Raw genomic sequence first — 27642 nt, 5'->3', positions numbered from 1 at the left:
CCTCAGTAACTGTGCTCCTCCCTTCCCTTTGTTCTGAAGGGGTAGGACAGGGAGGCAACTGCCTGGGAATCTTGGCAAGGGTGGGGAAGTTGTTGGGGGATGGGAAACAGGGTTGGTGTGGGGAGGGGTGCAGGCAGAATCTGTGTACCCTGGTAGCCTGGGAAGATGAACAGGGACAGTCCTGTCCAAGGCTTTGATAGATCCAGTTAGTGCCCAGGGTACCTGGGCCAGCCCACCCCCCGCACTGCCTCACCCCCAACAGATTCACATTACCATTCAGGTGCATGCAGGTGGGCTGGCCCAGGGAAGTATCTTCAAGCAGAGAATACATGCCAGGCCATGGGTGATGCTTGATTTATAACTTCATAAATATTTAGAACTTTAATATATTTGGACAAATGAAACATGTGCCTCATTTTGTACTCTTGCTACCGTGCTTCCTGCAATTGATTGCGATGGCCACGATGCTCACAGAATAGTCAAACACAAGTGGGCCAATAAGCTAGAGATACTAGCTTATTGCTTCCTGCTTGCCACTCCTGAGTTTCACACTGCACATTAGCATATTACAGGCTCTGGTAAGTTATGCAGGGGGGAAAATCATTTAATTGTGTATACAGATGGTCCCCAACTTAGGATAGTTTAACTTAACAATTTTTCAAGTTTATGGTGGTGCAAAAGCAATATGCAGTCAGTAGAAACTGTACTTCAAATACCCAATCATTCTGTTTTTCACTTTTAGGTTGGTATTCAATATATTTCGTGAGATATTCAACACTTTATCATAAAATAGGCTTTGTGTGAGAGGATTTTGCCCAACTGCAGGCTAACATAAATGTTTTGAGCACATTTAAGGTAGGCTAGGCTGAGCTATAATGTTCAGTAGGTTAGGCGTATCAAATGCAGTTCTGACTTTAAGTATTTTCAACTTACGATGTCTTTATTGGGATGTAACCCCATTCTTAAGTTGAAGAGCTTCTGTAAACTAAAATTTCCCAAACTCCCGTGGATGACCATAAATGTTATCCAAATGCGGTTACACCAGATGAGAAATTCTATTGGAATTTAATGGCATTGGAAGTTGGTTCCACTTGTCATTGTCCTAGAACTTCGAGGTGGTTTAAACATTCAGAAGCTCTTCCAGGGGCATGGCCCCTCTTTGTCTTTTGAGGGAAAAGGGGATGTTTATGTGAATAAAGTCACAGAAAGACCACTGAGGAAAGTTCAATAGTAGGAAAATAAGAGAAACAATTAGGAATTACTTAATTTCTAAATTTCACTAGGCGGTGCTCTCAGGAATGTCAAGTAAGGAGTGGGCAGATAGGAGGAGGAAGTGTGCGGCAGGGGGATTGAGTACAGAAAATACAGAATATGTGTTAAAAGGCAGGAAAGCAGTGGGTATGTTAAGAGGAGGACAAAGGGGAAGAAACCAGCATGATAAACAAGAGAGAATGAAACAATGATCTTGCTCCTTCTTTTGCAGATTATTTCCTGGGCACTGACTGTGGGCCAGGGCAGGGGCATCAGCTGGCCAAGTGGCCCAGCCTCATGGAGCTTATACCTGAATGCGTGTGGGGTGGAAGAGTGACCAATATATACGTATGACCAGAAGATAGTGTGATAACTATCATAAGAGATGTAAAAAGTGCTAGAGGAAGTCAGAATGGACAGCATTTAACCCACTTGGTCCTACAATTTACCTGTTTACAAGTCCATATCTTCCTCTGGCCTAGGGATTTCTCAGGAGGCAGGAAGGGCCCCTCATCCTCCTATCTATCCCAAGACCTTATATTTTTAGGCCCTCAACAAATGTTTGTTGAATAAATGAATGGAATCCCTTCACGCTGGGTAATGCATCTCCTACCGTCAGAGTCCCTTCTTTTCACAGTCCTGAGGGCCTTGGGTACTCCAAGTCTGACCAAAAATAGCCAGAGTCTATGGAGGCCAGCATAATCTAATGCTTATCTCCTCTTGAAGCTTTACTTATTTCAAGTTCCTTTTATTTTCTTTTTTTTTTTTTTTTTTTTTTTTTTTTTTTTTTTTTTTTTGAGGCAGAGTCTCGCTCTGTCGCCCAGGCTGGAGTGCAGTGGCCGGATCTCAGCTCACTGCAAGCTCCGCCTCCCGGGTTTACGCCATTCTCTTGCCTCAGCCTCCCGAGTAGCTGGGACTACAGGCGCCCGCCACTTCGCCCGGCTAGTTTTTGTATTTTTAGTAGAGACGGGGTTTCACCGTGTTAGCCAGGATGGTCTCGATCTCCTGACCTCGTGATCCGCCCGTCTCGGCCTCCCAAAGTGCTGGGATTACAGGCTTGAGCCACCGCGCCCGGCCTTCCTTTTATTTTCTATTCTATGATGAGCCATTTACTATCAAAAGCACATGAAATTTTCAGAGGATTTACTTAAGTAGGCCAGTGATTTGTGTCTTTCTTATTCTATTTTCCATAAACAAGAAATGAGAATGTGTTTCTTTGGAATGCCCTTCCTCTCCACCCCTCCCCAGGGGGCATGAACAACTGACATCTTTGTTCCAAATGCAATTTAAAATGGAAAACTTCAGATCTGTGCCATGGATGCCAGCTCTGGGATCGTTCTGGGGTTCTCATCCATCATCAATGAACTCAGCTTCCCAGGAAACTCAGGATTCCCAGTATTGGCTTGGGAGTGAGCCTCCACAGATAGTCCCTAGTTTTGTAATGTGGGTTATGCAACAAGTGATGGATCCCTTCTCTGTTCTGCAGAGATACTTAGGACTCCCTAAGTGAGACAATTTGCCTATAGATAAGAATTGATATTGACTATGGTGGGCCTCTTGGTTTGGCTATTGGGAGTAGCGGAAGGATTCATTTACATATCAGCCACTGTGCTAGGGGCTTCTGAATAATTATTTCAATTAAGGCTCATAACAACTTCAAAAGAAAAGTACTGTCACCTTATTGTACAGTTAAGGAAGATGAGGTTCAGAGAAGTTATGTAACACCTTCAGGGCTACACAGCTAGATCCAGAATCAAAGGTACAGTAGTGATTATGTGGCTGAGCTGGGGTTGCTCATGGGCAATGCCACAGTTGGTTGTGCCACAGAGAAAGTCTCCAAATCTAATGGAAATTCCAGAGGACGAATAAGGAGGACAGGCCTGAGATCAGAAACACCAGTTCAGATGCCATGCAGCAGCAAGGAATGTCCACAGCACCTTGTGTCTTATTTTAATTAATGAATGCTTTTTTATATCATTAAAATACAAAATGGAAAGCAACATTGTAGTTAATATTGGTCAAATACTGATTATGAGAAGGGGTGCATAATCTGATTATGAGAAGGGGTACAAAAATGAGAGCTTGGGTCTCTTGGAGAGTTCAGGCAGGTCCTATCTGCCAACAACATACTATGTTCAAGTATTATCCTCATATTAAAAAATGAGGTGCATTTTTAAAATGTGTCTATAGAAATTGTCAGTTTTAATACTAATTCCTTCTATTCTATTCTATTCTATTCTATTCTATTCTATTCTATTCTATGAGATGGAGTCTCACTCTGTTGCCCAGGCTGCACTGCAGTGGTGTGATCTTGGCTCACTGCAACTCTTCCTCCTGGGTTGAAGCAATTCTCCTGCCTCAGCCTCCTGAGTAGCTGGGATTACAGGTGCCCGCCAGCATGCCCAACTATTTTTTGTATTTTTAGTAGAGACAGGGTTTCACCATGTTGGCCAGGTTGGTCTTGAACTCCTGACCTCAAGTGATCCACCTACCTCGGTCTCCCAAAGTGCTGGGATTACAGGTGTGAGCCACTATGCCCAGCCTGTTACATTCATTTTAATTGCGTCTTAGATTTTGCTTTCTTATCACTTATTTCCAAGCACAGTAACAATTCCATATAATGATAATCCGTGTCTTTATAATTTACCCAATGGTGTTATATATGACTTTTAATTATTCTTCTAAAAATCAATTGTTTGGGTCTCAATTAGAGTCGAATGCTTTTTTTTTTTTTTTTTTTTTTTTTGAGATGAAGTTTCACTCGGTTGCCCAGACTGGAGTCCAGTCGTGATCTCGGCTCACTGCAACCTCTGCCTCCTGGGTTGGCAATTCTCCTGCCTTGGCCTCCCAAGTAGCTGGGATTACAGGTGTGCACCACCACACCTGGCTAATTTTTGTATTTTTAGTAGAGATGGTGTTTCACCATGTCCGTCAGCCTGATCTTGAACGCCTGACCTCGTGATCTGCCCGCCTAACCCTCCCAAAGTGTTGGGATTACAGGCATGAGCCACTGCACCCGGTCTGAATACTCTTTAAGCCAATCAAATGTTATAAATTAAAATCACACTAACTCATAATCTTATTCCTTAAAATGAGTGACTTACAGGTGTTGTAACAGGTGACTTTTCACTGCTTGGAGAATCCACTGCGCAGAAAAAAAAAGAAAGAAAAAAGATACGAATGTGAGTATCTTCTAATTGTCTTTGTTTTTGACCTATCAGTTGAATGTAGTTCCTACATCAGCTTTAAACCAATTTTTTTTGTGTGTGTCTTTGTGTTTGTGTTTGGTAAGCCAAGAACATCAGAAAATCATAATAAAGCAGACAGCCCCTGTAGCAGGTTGTACCCATCACCAAAGGAAGATAAATCCACTATCAAATGATTGATCACATCAGTTAACACCAGGTACCAGACTACAGGAAGCAAAACCTGTTCCTATTAGTACTGATTCTTAGTGCACCTTGCATTCTGGCTTGACTAAGTAGTTCCCTCACTGGCATGGAGAAGTACCATACAAAGAGAGGCCAGATGTCACCCAGGAAGCAAACACAGTGACACAGTTAACAAGAGAACCATGATCAGTTTCCAGTAAACTGCTTTTAATCTTTTTTGTTTTTAAAGGCAGGGGACTATCAAGAAAATGACAAATATTATTATTTCTCTGAATTCTTGAAATCAACATAAAAGTTGTGTGATTCTCTCCCCCAACCCACAATTTTAGCATAACTGGTAGTAATACCAAAGAACTAGCTCTTTGCTAACTGTGCATAAGAAATAATTTTTTTCCCCAGAAATCAGAAATGAAGACAAGTGCCAGACATCATTGATTGCCCCAACATGGATTTTTGCACAGAAGAAATACAGCTACCCAGTATGCAGTTTACCTGACTGGGAGAAAAACTGGGATCGTCGCCAAGAGTTCTGAACTCTAAGCGGAACACTGGCAGTGCCAGGTGACTCTAGATCAGATGGCAGAACAGAACAAACAGAAAACCATGAAAACTAGGGTGAGAACTGAATAGAACCATGCTCTCAAATACGAAAAGGGGTTTGGCTATAGTCAATACCAGAACTGAGAGTCAGTAAATCTACAGTACAAAATGTCTTAATAATACACAGATAAAACCTGAAGACATGGACAAAATCAACAGGACCGGGACGGTTTATGCTATTGTTTGTCCTCTTTGGTGTTAGGTGAAATTTCATAGGGTCACACTTAATGGTGATAGTGTTAAAATGTTAAATCTCAAAATGATAGAATGACATACTATGCAAGAACAAAAATGTACAATTTGTATTGCTTTTTGGAGAACACTAGAAAAGTATAAAGGGCAGCAAAGATGGGTGGTTTAATTACTATTTCATATATATTACACTTCATAAGTTTTTTGTATATATAACTAAAGGTTGTGTATATGCCTGTCTGTGGTGATTCGTGGCAAGGATTTGCATCCTTAAACTCTGCTGTTCTCATCATTTTCAAGCCCCCCAAAAAATCAGTTTTTAATGTGCACATATTTCACTGAAACATCAGTTTGAGATATCTTTCTGCTGCTGAGAGGCAGTTAAGAAAATTTGTCACTTTCAAATGTATTTTATGAATGTTTTCAGGGCATTTAAAGACTGAATGCATGGGTGTGTGTGTAAGGAAAACGTGTGGAACATCATCAGGGTCGACCAGCAGATCTTCAGTGACCTGTATGACCAGTCTATGAATGGATGACTTTATAGAAATGGGGAAGAGACCGCTTTCTGGATGAGAAAGTATTAGGTGTGGCTCCAGGATGCCCGATCCTAACCCTAGAGTTCCACTGGACTTGATGCTTGACTTCAGATCAGTTCCTTAAATGGGTGCTGGGCAGAGACCTATGCCTCCCCTATTTCCCCATCCCGATTGAAGACAAATCATGTATTTTAAGGTTACATTTATTAGATGTCTTTGGCTTCTTGAAAGATGGAAACTTTATAAACTTCAAGCAATTATTACTGTTATTTTCATATCAATCAATGGTATTTTTGGTGCACAATTTAAATAAATACTTGAAGCCACTGGTTTTCAGAGTGTGGTGAGATGTGCAGCTTGAGCATCACCTGGGAACCTGTAAGAAACGCAAATCCTCTGGCCCCAGCCTAGACCTACTGAATGAGACACTGTGAGAGTGGGCTCTAAGCCCTACAGGGACCCTGGCACACACCGGTGTTTGAGAACTGCAGTGGAAAACCAGATCTCCACAACATGAACACTCTTATTTTAAAGAAAGGATTCAGAGAGTAGTTTATTCCTGCCTGATGTCTTGCTCTATTCTTTTACTCCTCCTGCTGCTATTCTACAATTACTAGATTACATTATGAATGCTTATTCTGGGCCAGGTATTGAGCTAAACACTTTTTATGGATTCTCCCATTTGGTATTTCTAATATCCCTATGAGGTTATTACTGGTATTATTTCTAGTTTACAGGTGCTGATTAGAGATTAGGGAAAATCTGATGGGTACAGTCACACAGCTAAGAACTACACACATGAAAATCTGAACCCAGGCATTCTGTCTCCAGAGCATGCAGCTATAATTATAGTTTCCATGAACCAGGTAAAAGTATTGTTATGGTTTGGCTATATCTCCTCCCAAATCTTGAATCGTAGCTGCCAAAATTCCCATGTGTCATGGGAGGGACCTGGTGGGAGGTAATTGAATCATGAGGGCAGGTCTTTCTTGTGCTATTCTCGTGATAGTGAATAAGTCTCATGAGATCTGATGGTTTTATAAAGGGGAGTTTCCCTGCACAAGCTCTCTCTTTGCTGGCCGCCATGTAAGACGTCCCATTGCTCTTCCTTCATCTTCCACCACGATTGTGAGGCCTCTCTAGCCATGTGGAATTGTGTGTCAATGAAGCCTCTTTCCTTTGTAAATTACCCAGTCTCAGGTATGTTTTTATCAGCAGCATGAAAACAAACTAATACAAGTATACAACTGGTGTACTCCAAATATAATTCTATCTTAAAGAATAAATTTTGAAATGCTTCAGTACTCTACTAAATTTTATTTTTTAATCATTCAACTTGGGTAAAGAATGAAGTGAAGTTTCTCAATTCGGTAGCACATTTTACAAAATCAAAATGCCTCACAATAAGTAATGGAATGTGTAAATTTGTAAGAAAACAAAACATGGCTTTAAAATGGCTTAAAATATTTATTCCCTCTCTATACCACTTATCTACACAATTACAAAGTACTAGAAATAGGGAAGAATTAAAATTGGTCCAAATATAACCATTTGCTGGCCCAGTTGTGATACTTCATTTTTGTCAATTCCCTTCAGGAAAGCAGGACTGACAAATTTAAGACAAATGCTTTGAAAACAGTATTGAACTTGTTTCCACATTATGAACCTAGTAACCATCAGTACATGTACTAGTTAATTATTCCCCAGAGTTCCCTGTTATGTAGATAAAGCCCAACTTATCTGCCAAACATCAATAATAGCTAACAGAAGCCAACTCAGATTCTGCCAGTGGCTGAAATAGCTGCCCACCCTTAAAAAGAAAAGTAAAAATAAGCTAAATCTACAAAATCCACTGGGGAAAGTCTATTAAAAAAGAAAAACAAGAAACCCTACAGTTCCTGCCTCCTGAACTCTGGCTGTTTTTTAAAAAAAATATTTAGGCTGGGTGCGGTGGCTCACACCTGTAATCCCAGCACTTTGGGAGGCTAAGGTGGGCGGATCATGAAGTCAGGAGATGAGACTATCCTGGCTAACACGGTGAAACCCCATTTCTACTAAAAATACAAAAAATTAGTCGGGTGTTGTGGCAGGTGCCTGTAGTCCCAGCTACTTGGGAGGCTGAGGCAGGAGAATGGCGTGAACCGGGGAGGTGGAGCTTGCAGTGAGCCTAAATTGTGCCACTGCACTCCAGCCTGGGCAACAGAGCAAGACTCCCTCAAGAAAGGGAAGGGGAGGGGAGGGGAGGGGGAAAGAAAAGAAAGAAAGAAAGAAAAAAGAAATGAAAAAGAAAAGAAAAGAAAAGAAAAAGAAAAAGACAGAAAGAAAGAAGAAAGTAAGAAAGTAAGCTTAAATTAAAATTTTTTTTGGGTAGCAACAAAGTCTTGCTGTGTTGCCCAGGCTGGTCTCAAACCCCTGGCCTCAAGTGCTCCTGCCTCGGCCTCCCAAAGTGTTGGGATTACAGGTGTGAGCCACTGCATCTGGCCCGTTTCCACATCTAGAGAGAGATCTCACAGCAGTAAAACTCAGTGGTCTAGTTGTTTTGAAGAATAGTCCCTCTGGGTTGTGAATTCTCAGAACCCATCCTCCACTGTTCACATCCCTCAGGGCCCTTTCTGGTGGTCATGGGCACCTGGGATTCCCCCTAGGATAAAGGGATTCAAATCGGGTTCTTAAAGAATAAAGGGGTAAATTAACAACCCTAAATATGGTCTACACAGTACTTGGGGAATTTTCAGTGGTCAGTACCATTTTAAGACTTTCTTATAAGGCCCTAAATGCCTATGTTTTTAGAGGCAACCCCTTCCCACATCAAAACACATTAAAATACATCCTCAGTATGCATGTGTTAAACATTTTTAAATCCTCAGTATTATGTATGTGTGTTACTCATATATATATATATATATATATACACACACACACACACACACATAGCTACAAATAATTTTTGGCAAGATTAAAATGTTTGTCTAGAACCTGTTTAACCTATGATGGTGAATGATTTCTCAATAATCATCATGCACCCAGGAATTATTATGGAGTAAAAAAATGGCTTTTTCTCAAAATTATTGTCAAATTAAATGGTGATGACTAGAATTAACAGTGAAATAGACATAATATTAAACTTTTTATTAAACATATTAATTTCTCATTTTATGACTATCTTTATATTTTAGAGATAATAATTTTTTTTTTTTGAGACAGTCTCACTCTGTCACTCAGGCTGGAGTGCAGTGACATGATCTTGGCTCACTGCAACCTCTGCCTTCTGGGTTCAAGCGATTCTCCTGCCTCAGCCTCCTGAGTAGCTGGGACTAAAGGCATGTGCCACCACATCTGGTTAATTTTGATAATACCAAAATTTTACAGCTCTAACAATTGTATAGGCTCTATTGTGCCTATAGTGCCTGGTTGACCAAATGGCCTTGGCAGCTAGGGTTCCTGGTCTGCTAAAATAGAGAATCCAGCTCCAGCTTTCCATTCTTAAGTTATAAATTCAGCCATCACAGACTCTGGCAAACATGCTGGCTAAAGGAATATCAACACAAAGGATGTAATCTTCTTTTAAATTAAGTAATAGTTTACTACAGATGGGCTCAGCAGAACATGTAGACCTAAAATAAAACGTGTCCTTCTCTTTACCTTGAGAATTGAGATTTGGCAAATGTAGTTGGTTGGTTTCCGGCATTTTGTCCAGAAATGGAAATGTCAGCGTTGCTTCTGGTTCTGGAGATTTTGGCTTTACCACCTGGACAATAGACAACAGGCATAAACATTACAATAACTGTCCATTAATAAACACACAGGTGACATAAAATTTAAGGATCCATGGTTATAACAGAAGTCAAACAGTTCAAACATTTAACATTTCACTTTAACTTTAAACATTTAATTTTTTGTTTCTTTCCTAAAACGCTTTCATCCTTCTCTACATTAATAGAAAGTCAGTTTTTTAGATAAGTCAGACAAGAGCATAAAAATGTAATGATCACTTTTCTCCAAACCAGAAGACAATATTCCATCTTTGGAATTATACATCACTCTCTCTTATTCTCTTATTGAACAATCACACATTCTCTTCACAGTACCACACAAAACTGACTTTGTAATGTCAGGAAATTAGATGTTCCACATAAGATAATTAAAACAAATCTTACTCCATAAGTGCTAAACATTCAAGTAATATTACTTTTCAATAGACATTATTCTAAAGACATTACATAACCACCCACAAATTTATGCAAAGCATATTAAAGACAGTATACTTTGCCTGTTGACAAAGAAGCATTATTATCAATAACCACTGTCGAACAGTGCCTTAGTATCTGATGCCCTTAGGGAATTCTTGAGGCATGTTAGACTACTTGTCACTACTTGTAAATAGTTGCAAAATTATAGACTTTAAAAATTCTTATGTTTGTTTTGTAAAATAGATTTTTCTTGTTATTGCTACTTAATTTTGTTTCTCCCTAATCTGAATGACCTTTAGTAGAAGCACCCTTCTGATTTGTTGCTTCTAATCAGCTGATTGCTGAAAGACCAGATTACCAAACTTATTAAAACAAAAATGTCTAAAATAAGCATTGGTTGACACTGTGCGTAGGTCTGAATAAGAGCGTGGCTGTATAAGTTTATGTTTTTTGAGCTGCTCGCAGAACCTATTCTGATTCACTCTTTGGATAGTGGCTTTGTTCCTGATAGATCAATGACCTCAGGGCGAGTCAGACCACAGAGCACTTGTTTCATTACACGTTGATCCCTAATTTGGTCCTCAGAATAATTTATGTTAGAATTTATCCTCCGAAGGATTTATTTTTCTTTGTGAATAATATATTCAACTCTAAGAGAATCTTGAAGAAAACTAATCACTTCATTCTGCATTACAGAGGTCAACCAGGTGTCCAAATGAATGTTGGTGCTACACAGCAAATGATAAGGTCTAGCCTTCCCAAAGCTGACAACTCACCAATCATTAGCCTCAGAGCATTTCCTCATAGTGGAGGCTGGCAAAAACATGTTTCAGTAATGCCTGGTTGTAAATGAAACAGTTAAGGGTCATCAGCAATGATCAAAATGACCGCTATGTAAAAAGGTCAGCCTGTAAGCATGGGTGCTTTGTTGTAATTCTGCGTATTTTATTTTATGCTTAAAAAACATTCTGAGAATAATGTTTACCAGATGACCAAAAGGCAAAGTGCACAAAAACACACACACAAACAAACTGAAGAACTGAAAACAATTTTTTTCCATAGTTGGGCAGGTGTGACTCCGGTGATCCACAGATGGACTCCAAGATGAGGTTGCACAGATGAGGTTGGCAATGACTACCTTTTACTTAGGGTATTCATTCTGTTCAAGTTAAATGTTTTTTACTTGCAATCATACAGATTTTTCCTTTCAGTTTAGATTTAAGTGGCAAAAGCAAGTAAATTTGGAAGGATAATAAATAATGGTTACTAGTCCAAAATAATGTGAAACCTGCAAAAGTGGGAACTTCTGCCTGCCTCCCAACATTTCGCCCCCAGTTTGGTTCCCCTTTCCAGACCTGTAGACCATTCTTTAATTATCTATAAAAATGAAGAATAGCTAGGGTCTGAAATATTGAAAATGCAACAAGGCAACAGGCATTTTAGAGGCTCTACCAAGGATACAGAATTCTCAGCTCCTTAGGACAGGGACTGCATCACGTTCACTGTTGACTATCCAGTACCTAGCACACGGCCAGGCATGATATAGTAGGTGCACAGCCAATACTTGTTGAGTAAATGATGAATAAACTAGAGCTACAAATTTAAGGTTACTTTAAGGTCAGATCCAAATTGAGGATTCCTTCTGGAAGGTGGGACACCACCACTGATAGTCTTTCAGTTGTGCCAGTCCATGGTTTTCCGTCTTGGTGGCCCAATAAAATTACCTGGGAGCTTTAAAAAACACAGATGCCTGGGCTCTGCCTCCAGAGATTCTAATTTATTTGGTCTGGAATGGGCTTGGATTGTTTTGTTTGTTTGTTTTTGAGATGGGGTCTTGCTGTGTCACCCAGGTTAGAGTGCAGTGGTACAATCATGGCTCTCAGCAGTCTTGACCTCCTGGGCTAAGTGATCCTCCCACCTAAGCCTCCAGAGTAGCTGGAACTACAAGCGCTCACCACCGTGCCTGGCTAATGTTTTTTTTGTAGAGATGAAGACTTTCTGGGTTGCCCAGCCTGCTCTTGAACTCCTGGGCTCAAGTGATCCTCCTGCCCCAGCCTCTCAAAATGCTGAGATTACAGCTGTGAGCCACCACGCCCAGCTAGCTTGGTACTTTTTAAATTCTCAAGAGTAATCAAGGTTGAGAACAACTGCTGTAACTCATGAATATTTTTAGACTCTGTACCTGAAAACAAATCAAACTAATGTGTATGAGATCAGACTCTAAACAAGGAAGAAACTTTAATAAAAACAAGACTTTAAAACCTGTTATATCAGAATAATAATTTTCTAGGTTCCTTGTTATCCAAATCCAGTGGCATCGGAATTACCATTGCTAACAAATAGGTGATTATTGGAGAGAGACTAGCCAGTAAGCTGACGAGTTAAAAAGCAAATAAGCAAACACACACAGCAAACTAAAACCTAACTGCAAGGCTTTAAAACTTATATTACACCTTTCTACAAAGAACAGCCTGGCCAACATGGTGAAACCCTGTCTCTACTAAAAATATAAAAATTAGCCAGGTGTGGTGGTGGACGCCTATAGTCCCAGCTACTCGGGAGCCTGAGGTAGGAGAATCACTTGAACCCGGGAGGCAGAAGTTGCAGGGAGGCACAAGTTGCAGTGAGCAGAGATCGCGCCACTGCACTCCAGCCTGGGCCACAAAAGCAAAACTCCATCTCACAAAAAAAGAACAAGAAAAACTACACATTAAAGATAGGAAAAAAAGATGAGGGGAGAAAATAAATCTTCATTATTCACAACTGCCACAGCAACAGCTAGCTGTAATATGGGGCCATGTTAACTTGTGGATTTAACTGCTTTCCTCCACTCTGCACTTCACCTTCTGTGACAGCACCAACTCCACCTTTCCACTCATTTCATTTTCTGGTTTCTTCTGGTCTTTTTCTTCTGGCACATCGTTCTTCAGCTGGGGGCTGGAGGGAAATTCCACAAAGGCCACAGTCGGGCTGCATCGAGTCACAGTTGTTGTAAAATGCTGTGGTTCTGCAATGGAGTTACATCCAGAAACAGAGAAGGAAAAGAAAATCAAACAACTACAGGGCCATTCACTCTGCAATGCCATGAATATGACATTGCCATGATACAGACATTCAGTCCATATCCCGTCCTGGCAATATAAGCTGGATGACAGTGTGTTGAGAGGTATAAAAGAGCCTAAGATGCTGGAATTCCCAAAGCTCTTTCATGGTATTGAACAACAAGCAATATAAAACATGTCCTATAACCACACTATGAAGAACTTAAGTTTTTAGTATGGGTCATGGTTTACATCTGAATAACACTACATGGAACAGAACGCTGACATGAAATATATAATGATTATGACAGCTGGGCTGGTTGAGAGAACATCTACAGGTAGTTTCTATCCCAGTGAATGAGCAGCAACCTGATGCTTCCTTTTTCTGTATTTCAATACTCCATTTTAACATCAGAATTTCTTAATTGAAATATGTTATGGATTGTGGGGTATATGTATTATTACAATGAAAATAAAGTGTTCTCTGATACTTAAAGAAGAATTAGGTTCACTTTAGAAGGGGTGAGAAAGTCACTACCTAAGGGGGCATATCAAAATGTGAAGGCACAATCTAGTTTGAAACAGTATACGCTGTTATTTTAAGTGATATTTAATTTATTTTAAAATGTCACTTAAAAATAATTTGGTAATTAACAAATTATTTTTCTCAAGTGGTAAACACTTGAGAAAGGCCTTATAAAAGTAATAATTTGGTATTGGAAGAGGATGAGAGGTTTTATGGTTTATCAAAAGAAGAAATGTGTTAAACATATTGATAAGGCTGCAAAAAATATTGAGGAACAAGACTTTCGGGAACAGGGGTCTCCTTGCTAAAACAATGAATACAGTATATTATACTCACTGTCCAGATTCATGGCACTATTTTATTCTTTTTAAACTATATGTGAGCATTATCATTTCAGCATCTATTTTTATGTTTTTGATCTCTCGCTTATCTGTTGTTGTTACTGTGTGTCAAAATCTTACCCTCAATTTTTAGCATAATTTTTATAGGAGAACACAATATTCTTCATGATTATAGAGATAAATATTTAAGAAACAATACACTGTTGGTGGGATTGTAAACTAGTTCAACCATTATGGAAAACAGTATGGCAATTCCTCAAGGATCTAGAACTAGATGTACCATATGACCCAGCCATCCCACTACTGGGTATATACCCAAAGGATTATAAATTAGTCTACTACAAAGACACATGCACACGTATGTTTATTGCGGCACTATTCACAATAGCAAAGACTTGGAATCAACCCAAATGTCCATCTGTGACAGACTGGATTAAGAAAATGTGGCACATATACACCATGGAATACTATGCAGCCATAAAAAAGGATGAGTTTGCGTCCTTTGTAGGGACATGGATGCAGCTGGAAACCATCATTCTTAGCAAACTATCACAAGAACAGAAAACCAAACACCGCATGTTCTCACTCATAGGTGGGAACTGAACAATGAGATCACTTGGACTTGGGAAGGGGAACATCACACACTGGGGCCTATCATGGGGAGGGGGGAGGGGGGAGGGATTGCATTGGGGAGTTATACATGATATAAATGATGAATTGATGGGTGCTGACGAGTTGATGGGTGCAGCACACCAACATGGCACAAGTATACATATGTAACAAACCTGCATGTTATGCACATGTACCCTAGAACTTAAAGTATAAAAAAACAAAACAAAACTGGGTAGCTTTAAGAAAAGCCATGGGCTCATATTTTCAGAGCAACATTAACCATATGGGCAGAACTTCCCCAGGAAGCCTCTAGGTGGCAGCACAACCACATCACTCCTAGAGTCTAATTACTACCTTTCTGTGGCTCAGTAGGAAAATTCTTGGCTATTTCCATTACATCTTAAGAGTTATCATGATTTGCCTTAAAACTAGTCTCTTATGAAACAAACCTGATGAGGCAAGTTCTATATTCCCTTTTCTTGGTTTTCCACCATCATTCTCGTCCTCTTGACTATTTGGTTCCGTTTTCTCAGTGGTTGCCTGAAAAAGAGATTTTTTTCCCCCTTGAATAAATTATTCCTTTAAAGGTTCTAAAAATTAGGTTTTAAGCAGTAATTTTTAGGCCAACAAAGTGGTTTGCTCATATAAATTCCCTCTTCTACTTCCCAGGCAGCTTCATGGTGACAGCCTGGGCTGGCTGGAGGGAGACATTCTACGGAGAACAGGACACCCATGTGGTTCACTATCTCCCCAAACCTCCTATGACTGCCTCGGATGTACATCCCACATTTTCTTTTCTTTCACCACCAAAAGTTCAAAATCATGGCTATCCCCCACTTGTTCCTAAACACCTTTCAAGCTGGCTTAGGGTCATAACACCAGTGAAGTCTTTTTTACTTTTGTGGCCTGTCTTGGCATAGTTACCTGTGGCCCTTAGCACTGTGGATTTTAGTCTAAAGATCTCATCCTTCCTGGGCTCCCAGTGAATCTCTATTACTGGAGTTCTAATTCATTCTCTCCTTTTCCCTCTCCTCCCCCCTCTCAGCCTACTCTTCTCTCATTGGTTCTTTTTCCTTTTCATCAAAATATGGGTCATTCCGAAAGATTTCAACTGGACCCTGTTTTCCTCTACCTGTGCTGAATTACCCTCAAATATATAAATTATTCCCATGGATTCACCATTACATTCTCTGTGTATAACTCATATTTTCATCTCCAGCTGTGAGAGTCCATCAGAGCTTTGGTTTCACCTCTAGGGTCAATGGCCTTCTCCTCCAAATTTGACAATTTCTGTTTATAGCAGCAGTCCTTCCCATCACATAAACTTTGAAGTGATCTTTGACTCATACCTCGTGAATAGTCATCCTTTGCCAACTCCTACTAAGTTTTGAACATACTAGTGCTCATACCCATCACTTCCTTTCTGTTTCTATGGCTGGGAATCCAGGTTTGCCTTTCCTCCTTGTTCTCCACTAACAAGTCTCTGTGATTTGGACCTCACTGTCTAATCCACTTGGCACATCACTGTCATGTTCATCTCCATGGCACCTCCAGTTATTACTCTAATGCTTGTGTTCCTCTCTCTCAGTAGTACCTCAATTGTGTCAGTTTTATGCTTGATGGAATTTATAATAGTAAAAATAATTGGAACAACTTAAATACCCAATAATTGGGGAATGATTGAATGAATTACTGCATGTCCATAAAGGCAATATAATCATGAAAAAAAGATGTTGAATAATAGTTAATGATATGTGAAAATACTGTCCAATGATAGGAAATGTAAACTGTATATATAGTTTGATGTTTACATGTATAAGATTATATACATGCCTATACATAAACATATAGAAAAAAGATAGCAAATATCAAAATGTTAATTGTAATTATTTTTAATGTGCTTAAATTTTGGGCGACTTTTCCTTCTCTTTACATGTATTTTATATATTCCAAAATGTTCTATAACGACTATGTATTATTTCTGTAATTGGAAAACAAAATCAATGTAATTTTACATTGTCTTTCACTGGGAGCCAATTGACTCTAGAACAAAGTCCAAAATTATCCTGCTATTACAATATTTGCTTAGTAAAAATAAATAAAATGTTAAATTAAATACTAGCTAGATTATATTTTGACAATTAAAGAGAGCAAGTTAATGACTACTGCATTTTTTGGTAGAAGTTTCTTGTAAAAAGCTAAAGTTAAATTTTAAAGTGTGCATGAAATATTGCATACATTTTAAAAGGTTTTAAGATAAAGGTTAAAGTTGATTTCAGAAAAGGGATTACTAAATAATTCATAAAATATCCCCATGGGTTCTCAAGAATTATGAATTTATTCATCTGTCATAAGTATATATATTTTATCCATAAATCAAATTTTGCCTCTCAAAATGAAATTTAAAGTTAATGCATTGGTGGAAACCATCACTGAATTCTTTAAAAACAAAAAATTTTAAGCAACAAAACTTTCAAGTTTCTAAAAGGTTTTACAACAGCATCTAGTGGCAAAATGTGATTTTTCTTTGGAGGATGGGGTAGTTTTGAAATCCTCATAATTAGATGGGCGTTTTCTAATAATGGACAGTCATGTATCAATTCTGGAAGAACATAATATTAAGTTAAAATGCACTTTTAAAACCCTAGGCAGGAAATATGCATCACCTTGGTATTATTTAATGGATTTTGTAATATTTTCATATATCAATAAGTCTGGTTTGAATCCCTGCAAGAGAATTAAATAAGTGAAAATAGTTAACTGGTCTCTTTTGTTATATTTAGGTTATGGTACATGTGTATGTTTATATTGTTTACTATATGAACCACCAACATGGTAGTAGGATTTGAAGATCGACCAGTTTAGCATTGCAAAAGAATAAGTTGGGTTTTATAATTTAAAGTGCTCTCCCACACATGTAGAAATATTAATACATGATGGTATTTTTGTTTTATGATGTCTATATAGAAAATACTGGCAGAAATACTGATTTTTAGCTTTCCCTTCCCCACAAATGGATTACATTACAGAAAACTATCTGAGACCGGGAAACAAATTTGCAGTTAAATATTGATGAATGAGCCTCTTGAGAACACTGGTGTTTCCAAATACTATAAACAAAACAAATAACTGCACAACAGGGCCAACGTCTCACCAGACCAAAAATGAACAAAGAAATGAACATATTTTATTAAATCTAAAATGCCATCAATTTTAAGTTGTATTACTTTAGGTACTACTAAGAAAGAAAACACATCATCTGTTAAATATGCTGCACTATTGATTATAAGACAGATCCTGATTTAGAGATGTTAAAATGTGAAAAGTGTGCCACTTAGAATCAATGAAATAAGACAATTCATGAAGCCCTATAGACCTGATGTGTGATGCAAAGGGGACGGGGTGCTCAAGCATTAACTACTTTACTAAGGCTTATTGTACCAGCGCAGGTAAAACATTCCAGCAATGTTTTACCACTTACACATGCCGGAGAATTTCTACTTTCAAGAATTCTCACATTTCTCAAGGCATTTCTGTATGGCTCAACACTCAAACACTAAACTCCAGATAACCCAATTTATCTTACCTTAAAGGGATGCTTTAAAGGTTACATCCTGACATTTGATATGGTAAATTGATAGTAGCAACAGCAGAAACTGCAATCAATATTTACTCACTTGCCACGTGTCAGTGCTGTTGGGCCTTTCATAAGAATCATCTCACATAATTCTCAGAGCAAGCTTAGGAGGTAGGTGTCATTATGATTTCCTTTATACAAGTGAAGAAACTGAGGCCCAGGAGGTTAAGCAACTTACCGAGGGTCATACTGCTAGAAGGCAGGGGAGGTGGGAACTCTGCCTGTGCTGGTGATCTCAATGCTCTACCATCTGGGCTTAGAGTCATACCCCCTCCAAGTTGTCCTCCAGTATTTAGAGGTTTTGATCCATGAGAGGCAATCTATCACCTGAGAGTCTTGTTTATTGCTGAAGTGATTCAAACTGCTTTTTCCATTCCCTTTCTTTCCTCTACCTCGCACTCATTTATTCTGCAAAAGATTAGAACTCTCCTGGAATCTCTCCTCTTCCTACGGCTCCTGGAGACCCAACTGCCCCCGGCCATCAGCTCATCTCAGGGATTTCTGTTCAGTCCAGGTTCTGAGGGATTAGGAGCCAGATGCGTAATCCTTGTTAAGTAAATAAATATTATGCATTATTTATGGAATGTATACTCTGGCTTAGTTTAAATGTATGCTAGTCATCAAAATCTGGCTACTGCTAGCAAAATATTCAGATAAAGTAAGAGAAAAAGCAAGCAATTTGAATAACAGGAACCCATTTAAAAATACTTTATACACACTGAGAAAAAGAACATACACTTTCTAAAAATCTGAGCATTAATTTCAGAGTGGCTGAGTAATAGGTAGTTGATGGTTTCTCCAGTTTTCTGTATTCTGCAATGTATATAGGCTATCTGTAATCAAGGGAAATCCCCAAAGCCAGGTTAATTAACTTATGTCTGGATACTCCATCCTGAAGGCTTATTACTTTTGTACTCACATCATTACTTCAAAGGAAATGAGTTCAAAGTTGGCAGTGATACACTCAGAGGTTTGCTTCAAACAAACCCGCCTTGCTGGAAAAATGTGTTTTCTGACCTGTATTTTTCTTTGGCTACAGCTCAACAGAAGAGAGCCCTTCCCTTCTCTAATTGGTAACACTTTCTCAAGAATGAAAACAAGTAAATAAAAACAGATCCCTGGATGTGAATGAATGAGAGCACAGAAAGGTCGCATGGGACTCAGCCAGGAGCTGGCTTCCCCTTAACTGAGAACGCGATCCAAACTGCCCGGGTGCCAGACTCAGCCCTGGGGCCTCAGGTGGGAGGTGGCAGTTTTCTGGCTTGAGAGAGACATGGTCTAGCCCAAAGCCTACCTGGCATCTGGCTGCTCATTTTAACTAGGATATTGGTGGTGGACTGGCCCAGAGAATGACACTGGAAGATGTACTAGAAATGTGAAGCAGGAGGGCAAGTACCCTCCTGAGACTGAGGACCTGGCTGCTGGGCCTGTCTCTAGCATGGAGTTGCTGGTGAGCTCGGACTGATCATTTAACCTCTATGGGTTGGAACAAATGATGTCCAATGTCCTTTTCTGAGCAACAGTTCTGTGACTCTGAGTGATTTCCTGGCTCTTGTCTTGAATAGCTTATCTGGACACAAGCCTGGAAAATCAGTCTATTTATGCTCTGGCACTGTGGTGCCAGATCCAGGTGCCACATATGCTGTGCATGGATTTCTCTTTTCACTTTTATACCTCCAAATATCTACTGCCACTGGAAGACAGAGAATCTATATGGAGAATCAGGCTCTCCATGTCTTACACCTTTTTTTTTTTTTGTACTAAACTTTTCAAATTAAAAAAAAATGAGGTTTTGATCCAGGTAACTGGATAAGTAGGCCAGGTTAATTTTTTATTTTCTCTGATGTATGCTTTCTTGAAATCTGTAAATGCATCTGTATCTAAATCTTTTTAATGACTTAAAAATCATTAAATCTAGCAATCTTACAACTACTTCTAGATGGAGAAAACCAGTTTCTAAAGAAATGTTTATTGACATTTGCCATCTAAAAGGAATTTGCAGTTGGTCTCAGCTGTAAGAAAAACAGCACCTACTCAAATGCCTTCACCCTGCTCTCACTGCAAAATGCAATGTTTCAAGAAAGATCCGATTGTCTGTTTTCCTGGAACAGAAAACATAGTACTGAATTTTCAAGAGGAAGACCTAGAGCTTTTTCAAAATGGGAAAAACAGACCTACCTTGTGACTTAGTTGGAGAAAAGCAGATGAAGTAGTTTAGATACCCAATAGGTGAGTTTGGCCCTTGGTCAATGAGGGAAAATTGCCACGAACCTGGTGGGATGGTGCTGACTAGGAGGGAGAACAAGGGCTGCGTCATTTGAGATAAGCTGATGAGAGAGATCTGATGAACAGGCATGGAAGGGAGTGACACAGGCGTAGATGGGTGGGAGTCTTAGGGGTTAAGGTGGCAGGAGGGGGCCAGAACTGGAAAGGAGGGAACAATAGGAAAGGCAAAAAGAGCTGCAGGAAGTGCCAGGCATGGTGGCTCATGCCTGTAATCCCAGCACTTACGGAGGAAGAGGTGAGAGAATCGCTTGAGCCCCAGAAAATTGCTTGAGACCTGCTTGGGCAATATAGTGAGACCCCATTCTCTACAAAAGGTGGGGAAAAGACAAAAAAAAAAAAAAGAGCTGCAGGAAAAATCACGTAAGTGTCTGCAAGGACAACTGTCTTCTAGAAAAAGCTGCCCACATCTGTATGTTTTTTAGAGAATTACAATTGGAACAACAAGTTGAGTTAGAAGATTACAAGGAATTCATCTCATTTGTATGAAATTCACATCTGTTCAAGATGGTAATTTTGACCATCTTACTTTAATCCAAAAAACTTCATACTGATTGCCTTTATGGGCTTCTGCAAAATATATTAAATATTACAACTTCCTTACTCCCACTTGTTGTATGACAATATTAAAGATAGCTGAGTGGCACCTGTGGTCTCTGAGTCACCCTGACAGTGTGCTAAGTGCTCTACAGACATAAATTCTCACAATGACCATCTGATGTCTATGCTATTATTATACTTCTTTTTAAATATAAATTAAGGCTCAGTTTGACTTGTTCAGGTGGAGTCTGACCTTTGATCTAGTGTGTGAAGTATTTTAGGTATTTTTGAAAAGGGTCATTTTGGTGCCACTGAGGAAAGAAGAGCTTCAGATACAAATGTAACTGACAAGGAATCAAGACAACACTGGAATAGTTTTGGGGGAGACATACATAAAAATATCTTTCTGTAGGCCACTAAACACAGGATATATTAGCCCTCAGATTAGAAGACCTTCTAAACTATTTTACAGTCCTTTATTTCCTAGGAGTCTGCTTGTGTGCTATAACATGATTTTCTTACAGAAGCCAGTGTTTTTAAATGAAAAAAAAAAAAAGTGAGAGGTTTCCACTGGTCCTTTAACAGAGACGCTGAAATGAACAAAATCCCTGAAATATCTCAGGGATAATTAGGGGCAAGGGGACGGGGTGGCCAGAGGAGGACCTGATCCCTCTGCCTGGAATATACAGCACACTCATCACCTCTTATCCTTCTTGGGGTCCTCTGGTGGGCTCCTCACCACTGTCCATGCCTTTGATCCTGCTCTTCCTGGTGTGCAGAATAGCCCCTCCTCCACTTCAACACAAATCCCACACTTACTGTCAAGTTTCAAAATCCACATCCACACAAAACCTTCCCAGACTAAACCCAGCCTACAAGGATCTTGCCTGTTCTTTGCAATCTTATATTCCTCTGGTTTTCTTACTCCACCATCTAGTACAGATGTTCCATGACTTATGATAAGGTTACATTCCGATAAACTGTTGTAAATTGAAAATATCGTTAAGTCAAAGATGTACTGAATATACCTAACTTACCAAACATCATAGTTTAGCCTAGCCTACCTTAAACATGCTCAGAACTCTTACATTCACGGTTGGGCAAAATCATCTGGAGATCCAGCGTACTACAGAGTATCGGTTGTTTACCCTCGTGATCTCGTGGCTGACTGGGACCTGGGGCCCAATCACAACCACGCCAGCATCATGAGAGTGTCCTACTGCATATTACTAGCCCAGAAAAGACCAAAATTCAAAATTTGAAGTACAGTTGCTATTTAACGTATATTGCCTTTGCACCATCATAGGGTTGAAAAATTGTAAGTTGAACCATCCTAAGTCAGAGTCCCTCTGGATTTAATTCTACGTTGTTCTGTATACTTTTCTAGTGGCTTTATGAGCATTTTTTTCCTAGCAAGTTTAGAAGTGTATTCTTCTATTTCAAAAAACAGGTAATACAGTAGGTCCTTAATTCATATTTACCAGTTAACAGGTGCCCTTCTGCAAGGTAATTGCTATCACAATCTTATTACCATAAAGGTGATTCGACTGAAGATGACTGGGAATTATCTGGCATGAGGAGGTACAGACAAAACATTTTTTGAAATTCCTAACTTAATTTAGGATCTAGTTCTAAAGCAAGAAAGTGACAGTCCCAAGAGTTTCAAATGAGAAAGATGAGGTAGAAGGAAACTGAAGAGATAACATGACATCATCCATAGTGCCCATCCCGGGCCCAGACGCTGATGTTCCGCACGAGACCTTCCCCCAGCAGGTCTCAGCCGCCCTTCTCTGTTGTTCTCCCTCCATTCCTGAATTCATGCTCCTGCCTACTGCCGCTGTTGTGCCCTTTGAACAGTTCTAGCTCACGCTAAAGGAATTGTGACATTTTACTGGTGGGTGAAGCTACTCCTCTGTAGAGAGTGTATCTGTTGGGAATGCAGTTTTTGGAAGAAAGACACTATTTAAAAAGAACACTAATCTTTTGACAGCCCCACAGAATCAGGCAAGTGAATTAGAAACAGAAAATTAAGTCCAAGCTGGTATCAATCTCCGGGAGGCCCTGAAGTGCAGCCTCCTGTTTAAGTTGGTCACCATGTTTTGCCATGACCAATTAATTCCTTTTTTAAATTTTATTTTAACAGGAGTATACTGGCTGTAACACAGTTAAGAAATGCTTTGCTTGGAATCATGCAGAAAGAAGTAAAATGAGGAGTAGGTTTACTGGAGAAGTGATTCTTTTAAAATGACTCTTGGGATAACACACTCTGAACGGAAAACTTGTGGTGTCCTAAGTTGCATGTGAGTATGATGAGTGTTTTAGTAATAAGCCACAGTCCTATGTAGTACAGCTAACAACTTAGCTTATAGTCTGAGAGATATATACAGAGATTTTCCCACACAGAGAGTAATGCAATACCCCCTGCCACAGTTGATTTAAGAGCCTAAACTACTATAGACAGGGTCCATAAATACTACTACCTATTCAGAAACATTAGGGTTCACTGAACTAGAAATTACTCTGAACTAGGCAATTCTTCCAAGGAAGAAATACACAAAAGGAAAAGACTCCCAGGCTTTTCTGAGTTTAGACCTGCATCCTTAGACGACCAGGATCCAGCTCGTTTCAGGAAGAAAGTCCTGAAGGCCACCCTTCTCCATGTGATCATGCATAAACTTTTGAAATAGCATGGTTTCTTTCAGATCATGTAATTTTGTTTCTCTTAAAACAAGATACTTTGGGGGATATGTAATCAAAGTGAAATCTTTTTTATGAAGGGAATTTAGAAAATGCTCATCATGAAAAATGGCAAAAGAGAAATAAGAACAGAATTATTAACTGTCCCTGAAAAGCAACGCCACCCCTATGTCTAATTTGGGGGGCTTCTAGTCTAATTTTAACAGCATAAGTTAATGTTTACTCTATCAGTTAAGTTCTCATACTGCTAGCAGAACTCAATATTCTGTCTCCTGATCATCTGCAAGAAATCTCTAGCAGAGGTAAGATGTATGCAAATGAAAAGTAAAATGGAAGTCCAGGAAGTCCAAGTTCAGGAGAGAATGCATTGGCCTGGATCACAAAACGTTGCTCCTAGAGACTAGGAAACATGTTACCATGGTGAGAAAATGATTTTGGTCTATTCCCATTTGAATCTCTTTCATAGAGCACTTGGGTACTGCGGGGGAAAATTATATCTTCTCAACTCCTCTGAAAAACATAATTTTAGTGTTCAAAAGACTAATCATAGAGGAAAAAAATAATGATACCCAGCCTTCTGGGTGGGTTTTAGCTAGCTGGGTCACACAACGCTCAGCTCCCTTGGTGCTGGAAGACGTTTCCTTTCACACCAAACCTTTCTAGGTCCTGGGGGAAAATATCTTGACAGTTTTTTCCTTCTTTTAACTATAATACAAACCCAAATGCTATAAATTAGAACAGCAGAAACTCAGCCTCTGGTGAGGACAAATGAGGTTGAACAGAGTCCAGCCCGCACCTCAAAAGCAGGGCTGCATCTGTGTAGTGACAGTTTTGGTTAGATTAGTAAAACCAGCGTGAGTCTTTCTGGTGAGAGATGGAAGAAAGTGTAATTTTCCCAATGATGTCTTCTACTCCAAAGTAACAAGTATCATATTGAGTTCACTTTTCTGCCATACCTGTATTAGCATACTTTTTTTAGCTTTGCCATTCAATAGTATTCTCATGCTCTACATTACTTTCGGCTTTTAAATGAATTTTTGTTTCTTTAGTAAGAAAAAGGCCCTTTTATATATATCGCTGGGGATGGAAAGCCAGATTCTGATAGCACCAGTTATTTTCAAATGGCACTAACAAGTCTAATGAGGTCCTAAATAAACAGGGGAAAAAAAGGTATTTTAAAGATTTACTCTTTAAAGATTTATTCTTTTATAACACTGGACACCAATAGTGAGACAAGAAAAGGTAATTTCTGGCTCATAAATTGTAATACCTTCCATTATACCCCAATGATACAGGTGGAATTGTGTCTCCCAAAATTCATATTATTGAAGTCCTAACCCTTTAACTACTCAGAATGTGACCTTTGGAAATAGGGCTGCTGTAGATGTGATTAGTTAAGATGAGGTCACACTGGAGGAGGGTGGACCTACTCAGTATGACTGGTGTTCTTTTAAAAAGGGGAAATCAGGCCGGGTGCGGTAGCTCATGCCTGTAATCCCAGCACTTTTGCGAGGCTGAGGTGGGTGTATCACTTGAGGTCAGGAGTTCAAGACCAACATGGTGAAAACTGTCTCTATGAAAAATACAAAATTAGCTGAGTGCAGTTGTGCATGCCTGTAGTCCCAGCTACTCGGGAGGCTGAGGCAGGAGAATTGCTTGAACCCCAGAGGCAGAGGTTGCAGTGAGCTAAGATTGAGCCATTACACTCCAGCCTGGGCAAAAAGAGCAAAACTCCATCTCAAAAAATAAAATAAAACAAAATAAAAAGGGGAAATCAGAATACAGACGCATCCACAGGGAGCACCCCACTGAAGATGAAGGCGGGGGGGATGACACAGAGGCTAGGAGAGAGACCTGGGACAGATGCTCCCTCATGACCAGTGGAGGGAGCCAACTCTGCCAACACCTTGGTTTTGGACTTCCAGCCACCAGGACTGTGAGACAATTTCTGTCATTTAAGCGACTGAGTTTGTGATACTTACAGCAGCCCCAGCAAACTAATACACCAACATAGAAAGAAATGGTCATTATCATGGCCTACTTATTTTTAAAAACAGATTCTTACACCATGGAATTATCCCAAAGGGAGGTGGAGAAATGTTTGGTTCTTACTGTGAGCTCTTGGGGAACAGAGTTTGGCTTCTTTATGTTGATTTCGATGCTACTGTTGTCTTGTTTCAGCTCCAGGGGAGACCCGTGCACTCTGGCCACACCTTCAAACATCTGGGATTTGGTTAAGGAGTGGGCAGGTGCCACCGTGGGACACTCTCTTTCCTTCTCCTCCTCTCTACGAACCGTCTCTCCATTCACGCTGACTTTCCCATCTACCTATAAAAACCAGAATGAACAAAAACCATGCTATATACACCCCAATTAAAGACTGTAACAAAACGACACGTTCAGAATTACCTCAAAAGATGACCATTTAAAAATCACAGTCCAATCAAGAAAGAGGTCTCTTAAATGTTCTGATGGGATCTACAAGTTAGGGCTTCTATAAACGCTATCTTTAAGGGCCTCCTTAAAAGGTAGTGGCCTGCTTGGGCCACTTCACTTTAGATTCCATTTCATGTTCACCTCATTTATGGCCTGCTTTTATTTTAGAGTACAGAAAACCAAAGAATCTTAAGTACAAACACATGCCACATATTGGGGTTCCAATACTGTTTCAGTTCAGTTCTGATTGCTATTCCACAATTTTGACTGTTTTTCCGGCTAGCATATAAATGAGGCGGAACTTACCACAGATGAGGAATATTTTTACAGCTTATCCCACGGTGGTAGCAAGGGCAACAGATACTTTTTTTAAGGCTAAGGCAGAGGGTAAGGGACCTGAGACTATGCTCTGTTACAATGAATCTCTATTTCTAGTTACTTTTATAACCTCCATTTTTCAAAGAGAAAAAGACCATGCACATTAAAATATTTTTGTTTTGCACTCACATCTAGGGGAGGCAGTTAGAGCAAGAAAGGGAAACCAGAGAGGGTGGTTAGCCTGGCTTACTGAAAGGCATCTGGAAATCTCGGTCTTGAAATTTGAGGCAGAAAGTAGAGTGGTTTTGAGAGGGAGTTCTGCAGTTAGGTGACTTGATTGAAACCTGGCTCTACTATTTAACAAGCATGGAACCTTCAACAGGTTTCCTATTCTCTGTGCTCAGACGCAAAATTTAAAGTAACAGTATCTTCCTCATAGTGCTGTTATGGAGATTTTATGGATTACCATAGGTACAGAATTTAGAATAGTACCTGACACATTTTAAGTCTTAACTATTAGCCATTATTATCATTAGGCCTCTTATTTATTTATTTATTTATTTATTTATGAGACGGAGTCTCACTCTGTCGCCCAGGCTGGAGTGGAGTGGTGCAATCTCAGCTCACTGCAGCCTCGGCCTTCCTGGTTCAAGCAATTCTCATGCCTCAACCTCCCAAGTAGATGGGATTACAGGCGTGTGCCAACATGCCTGGTTAATTTTTGTATTTTTAGTAGAGACAAGGTTTCATCATGTTGGCCAGACTGGTCTCGAACTCCTGGTCTCAAGTGATCTGCCTGTCTCGGCCTCCCAAAGTGCTGGCATTACTTTGTGAGCCACCTTGCCCAGCCTCATTAGGCCTTTTAAAATCTTTTAAAAGAAATAATGGAAGGCTGGATATTAGTTATAGTTTATTTACCTTAAGCCACTGGTCTTCTTACTCTATTATTTGTTACCCATAAAAAGAAATTTAAATCACAACTCAGCACACACACATAAATTGAAACAGAAGTTTCCCCAAGCAATTTTGCCTTCATTGTGTGACACA

The 27642-nt window shown here is 39.6% G+C and overlaps 1 protein-coding gene across 22 annotated transcripts in view; it reads right to left on the bottom strand.

The window, feature by feature from the left end:
* Window positions 1-27642, bottom strand: part of LIMCH1 (LIM and calponin homology domains 1) — a 352171-nt gene that overhangs the window by 24864 nt on the left and 299665 nt on the right. For 12 of the 22 annotated variants that reach the window (XM_010384771.2, XM_030921844.1, XM_030921845.1 and 9 more), the window contains 5 exons: window positions 25954-26169; window positions 15134-15224; window positions 13008-13171; window positions 9617-9722; window positions 4356-4396 (listed from right to left, as the gene is read on the bottom strand). In XM_010384771.2, the coding sequence (XP_010383073.2) occupies window positions 4356-4396; window positions 9617-9722; window positions 13008-13171; window positions 15134-15224; window positions 25954-26169 (618 nt within the window). Of the gene's footprint in view, window positions 1-4355; window positions 4397-5135; window positions 5211-9616; window positions 9723-13007; window positions 13172-15133; window positions 15225-25953; window positions 26170-27642 lie in introns of all 22 variants that reach the window. The other 10 variants (XM_010384733.2, XM_010384727.2, XM_010384765.2 and 7 more) reach the window with 1 other exon arrangement.

This window comes from Rhinopithecus roxellana, chromosome 2 (assembly GCF_007565055.1).
Source record: "Rhinopithecus roxellana isolate Shanxi Qingling chromosome 2, ASM756505v1, whole genome shotgun sequence".
Lineage (NCBI taxonomy): Eukaryota > Metazoa > Chordata > Mammalia > Primates > Cercopithecidae > Rhinopithecus > Rhinopithecus roxellana.
This window is presented reverse-complemented; position numbering and strand designations above follow the sequence as displayed.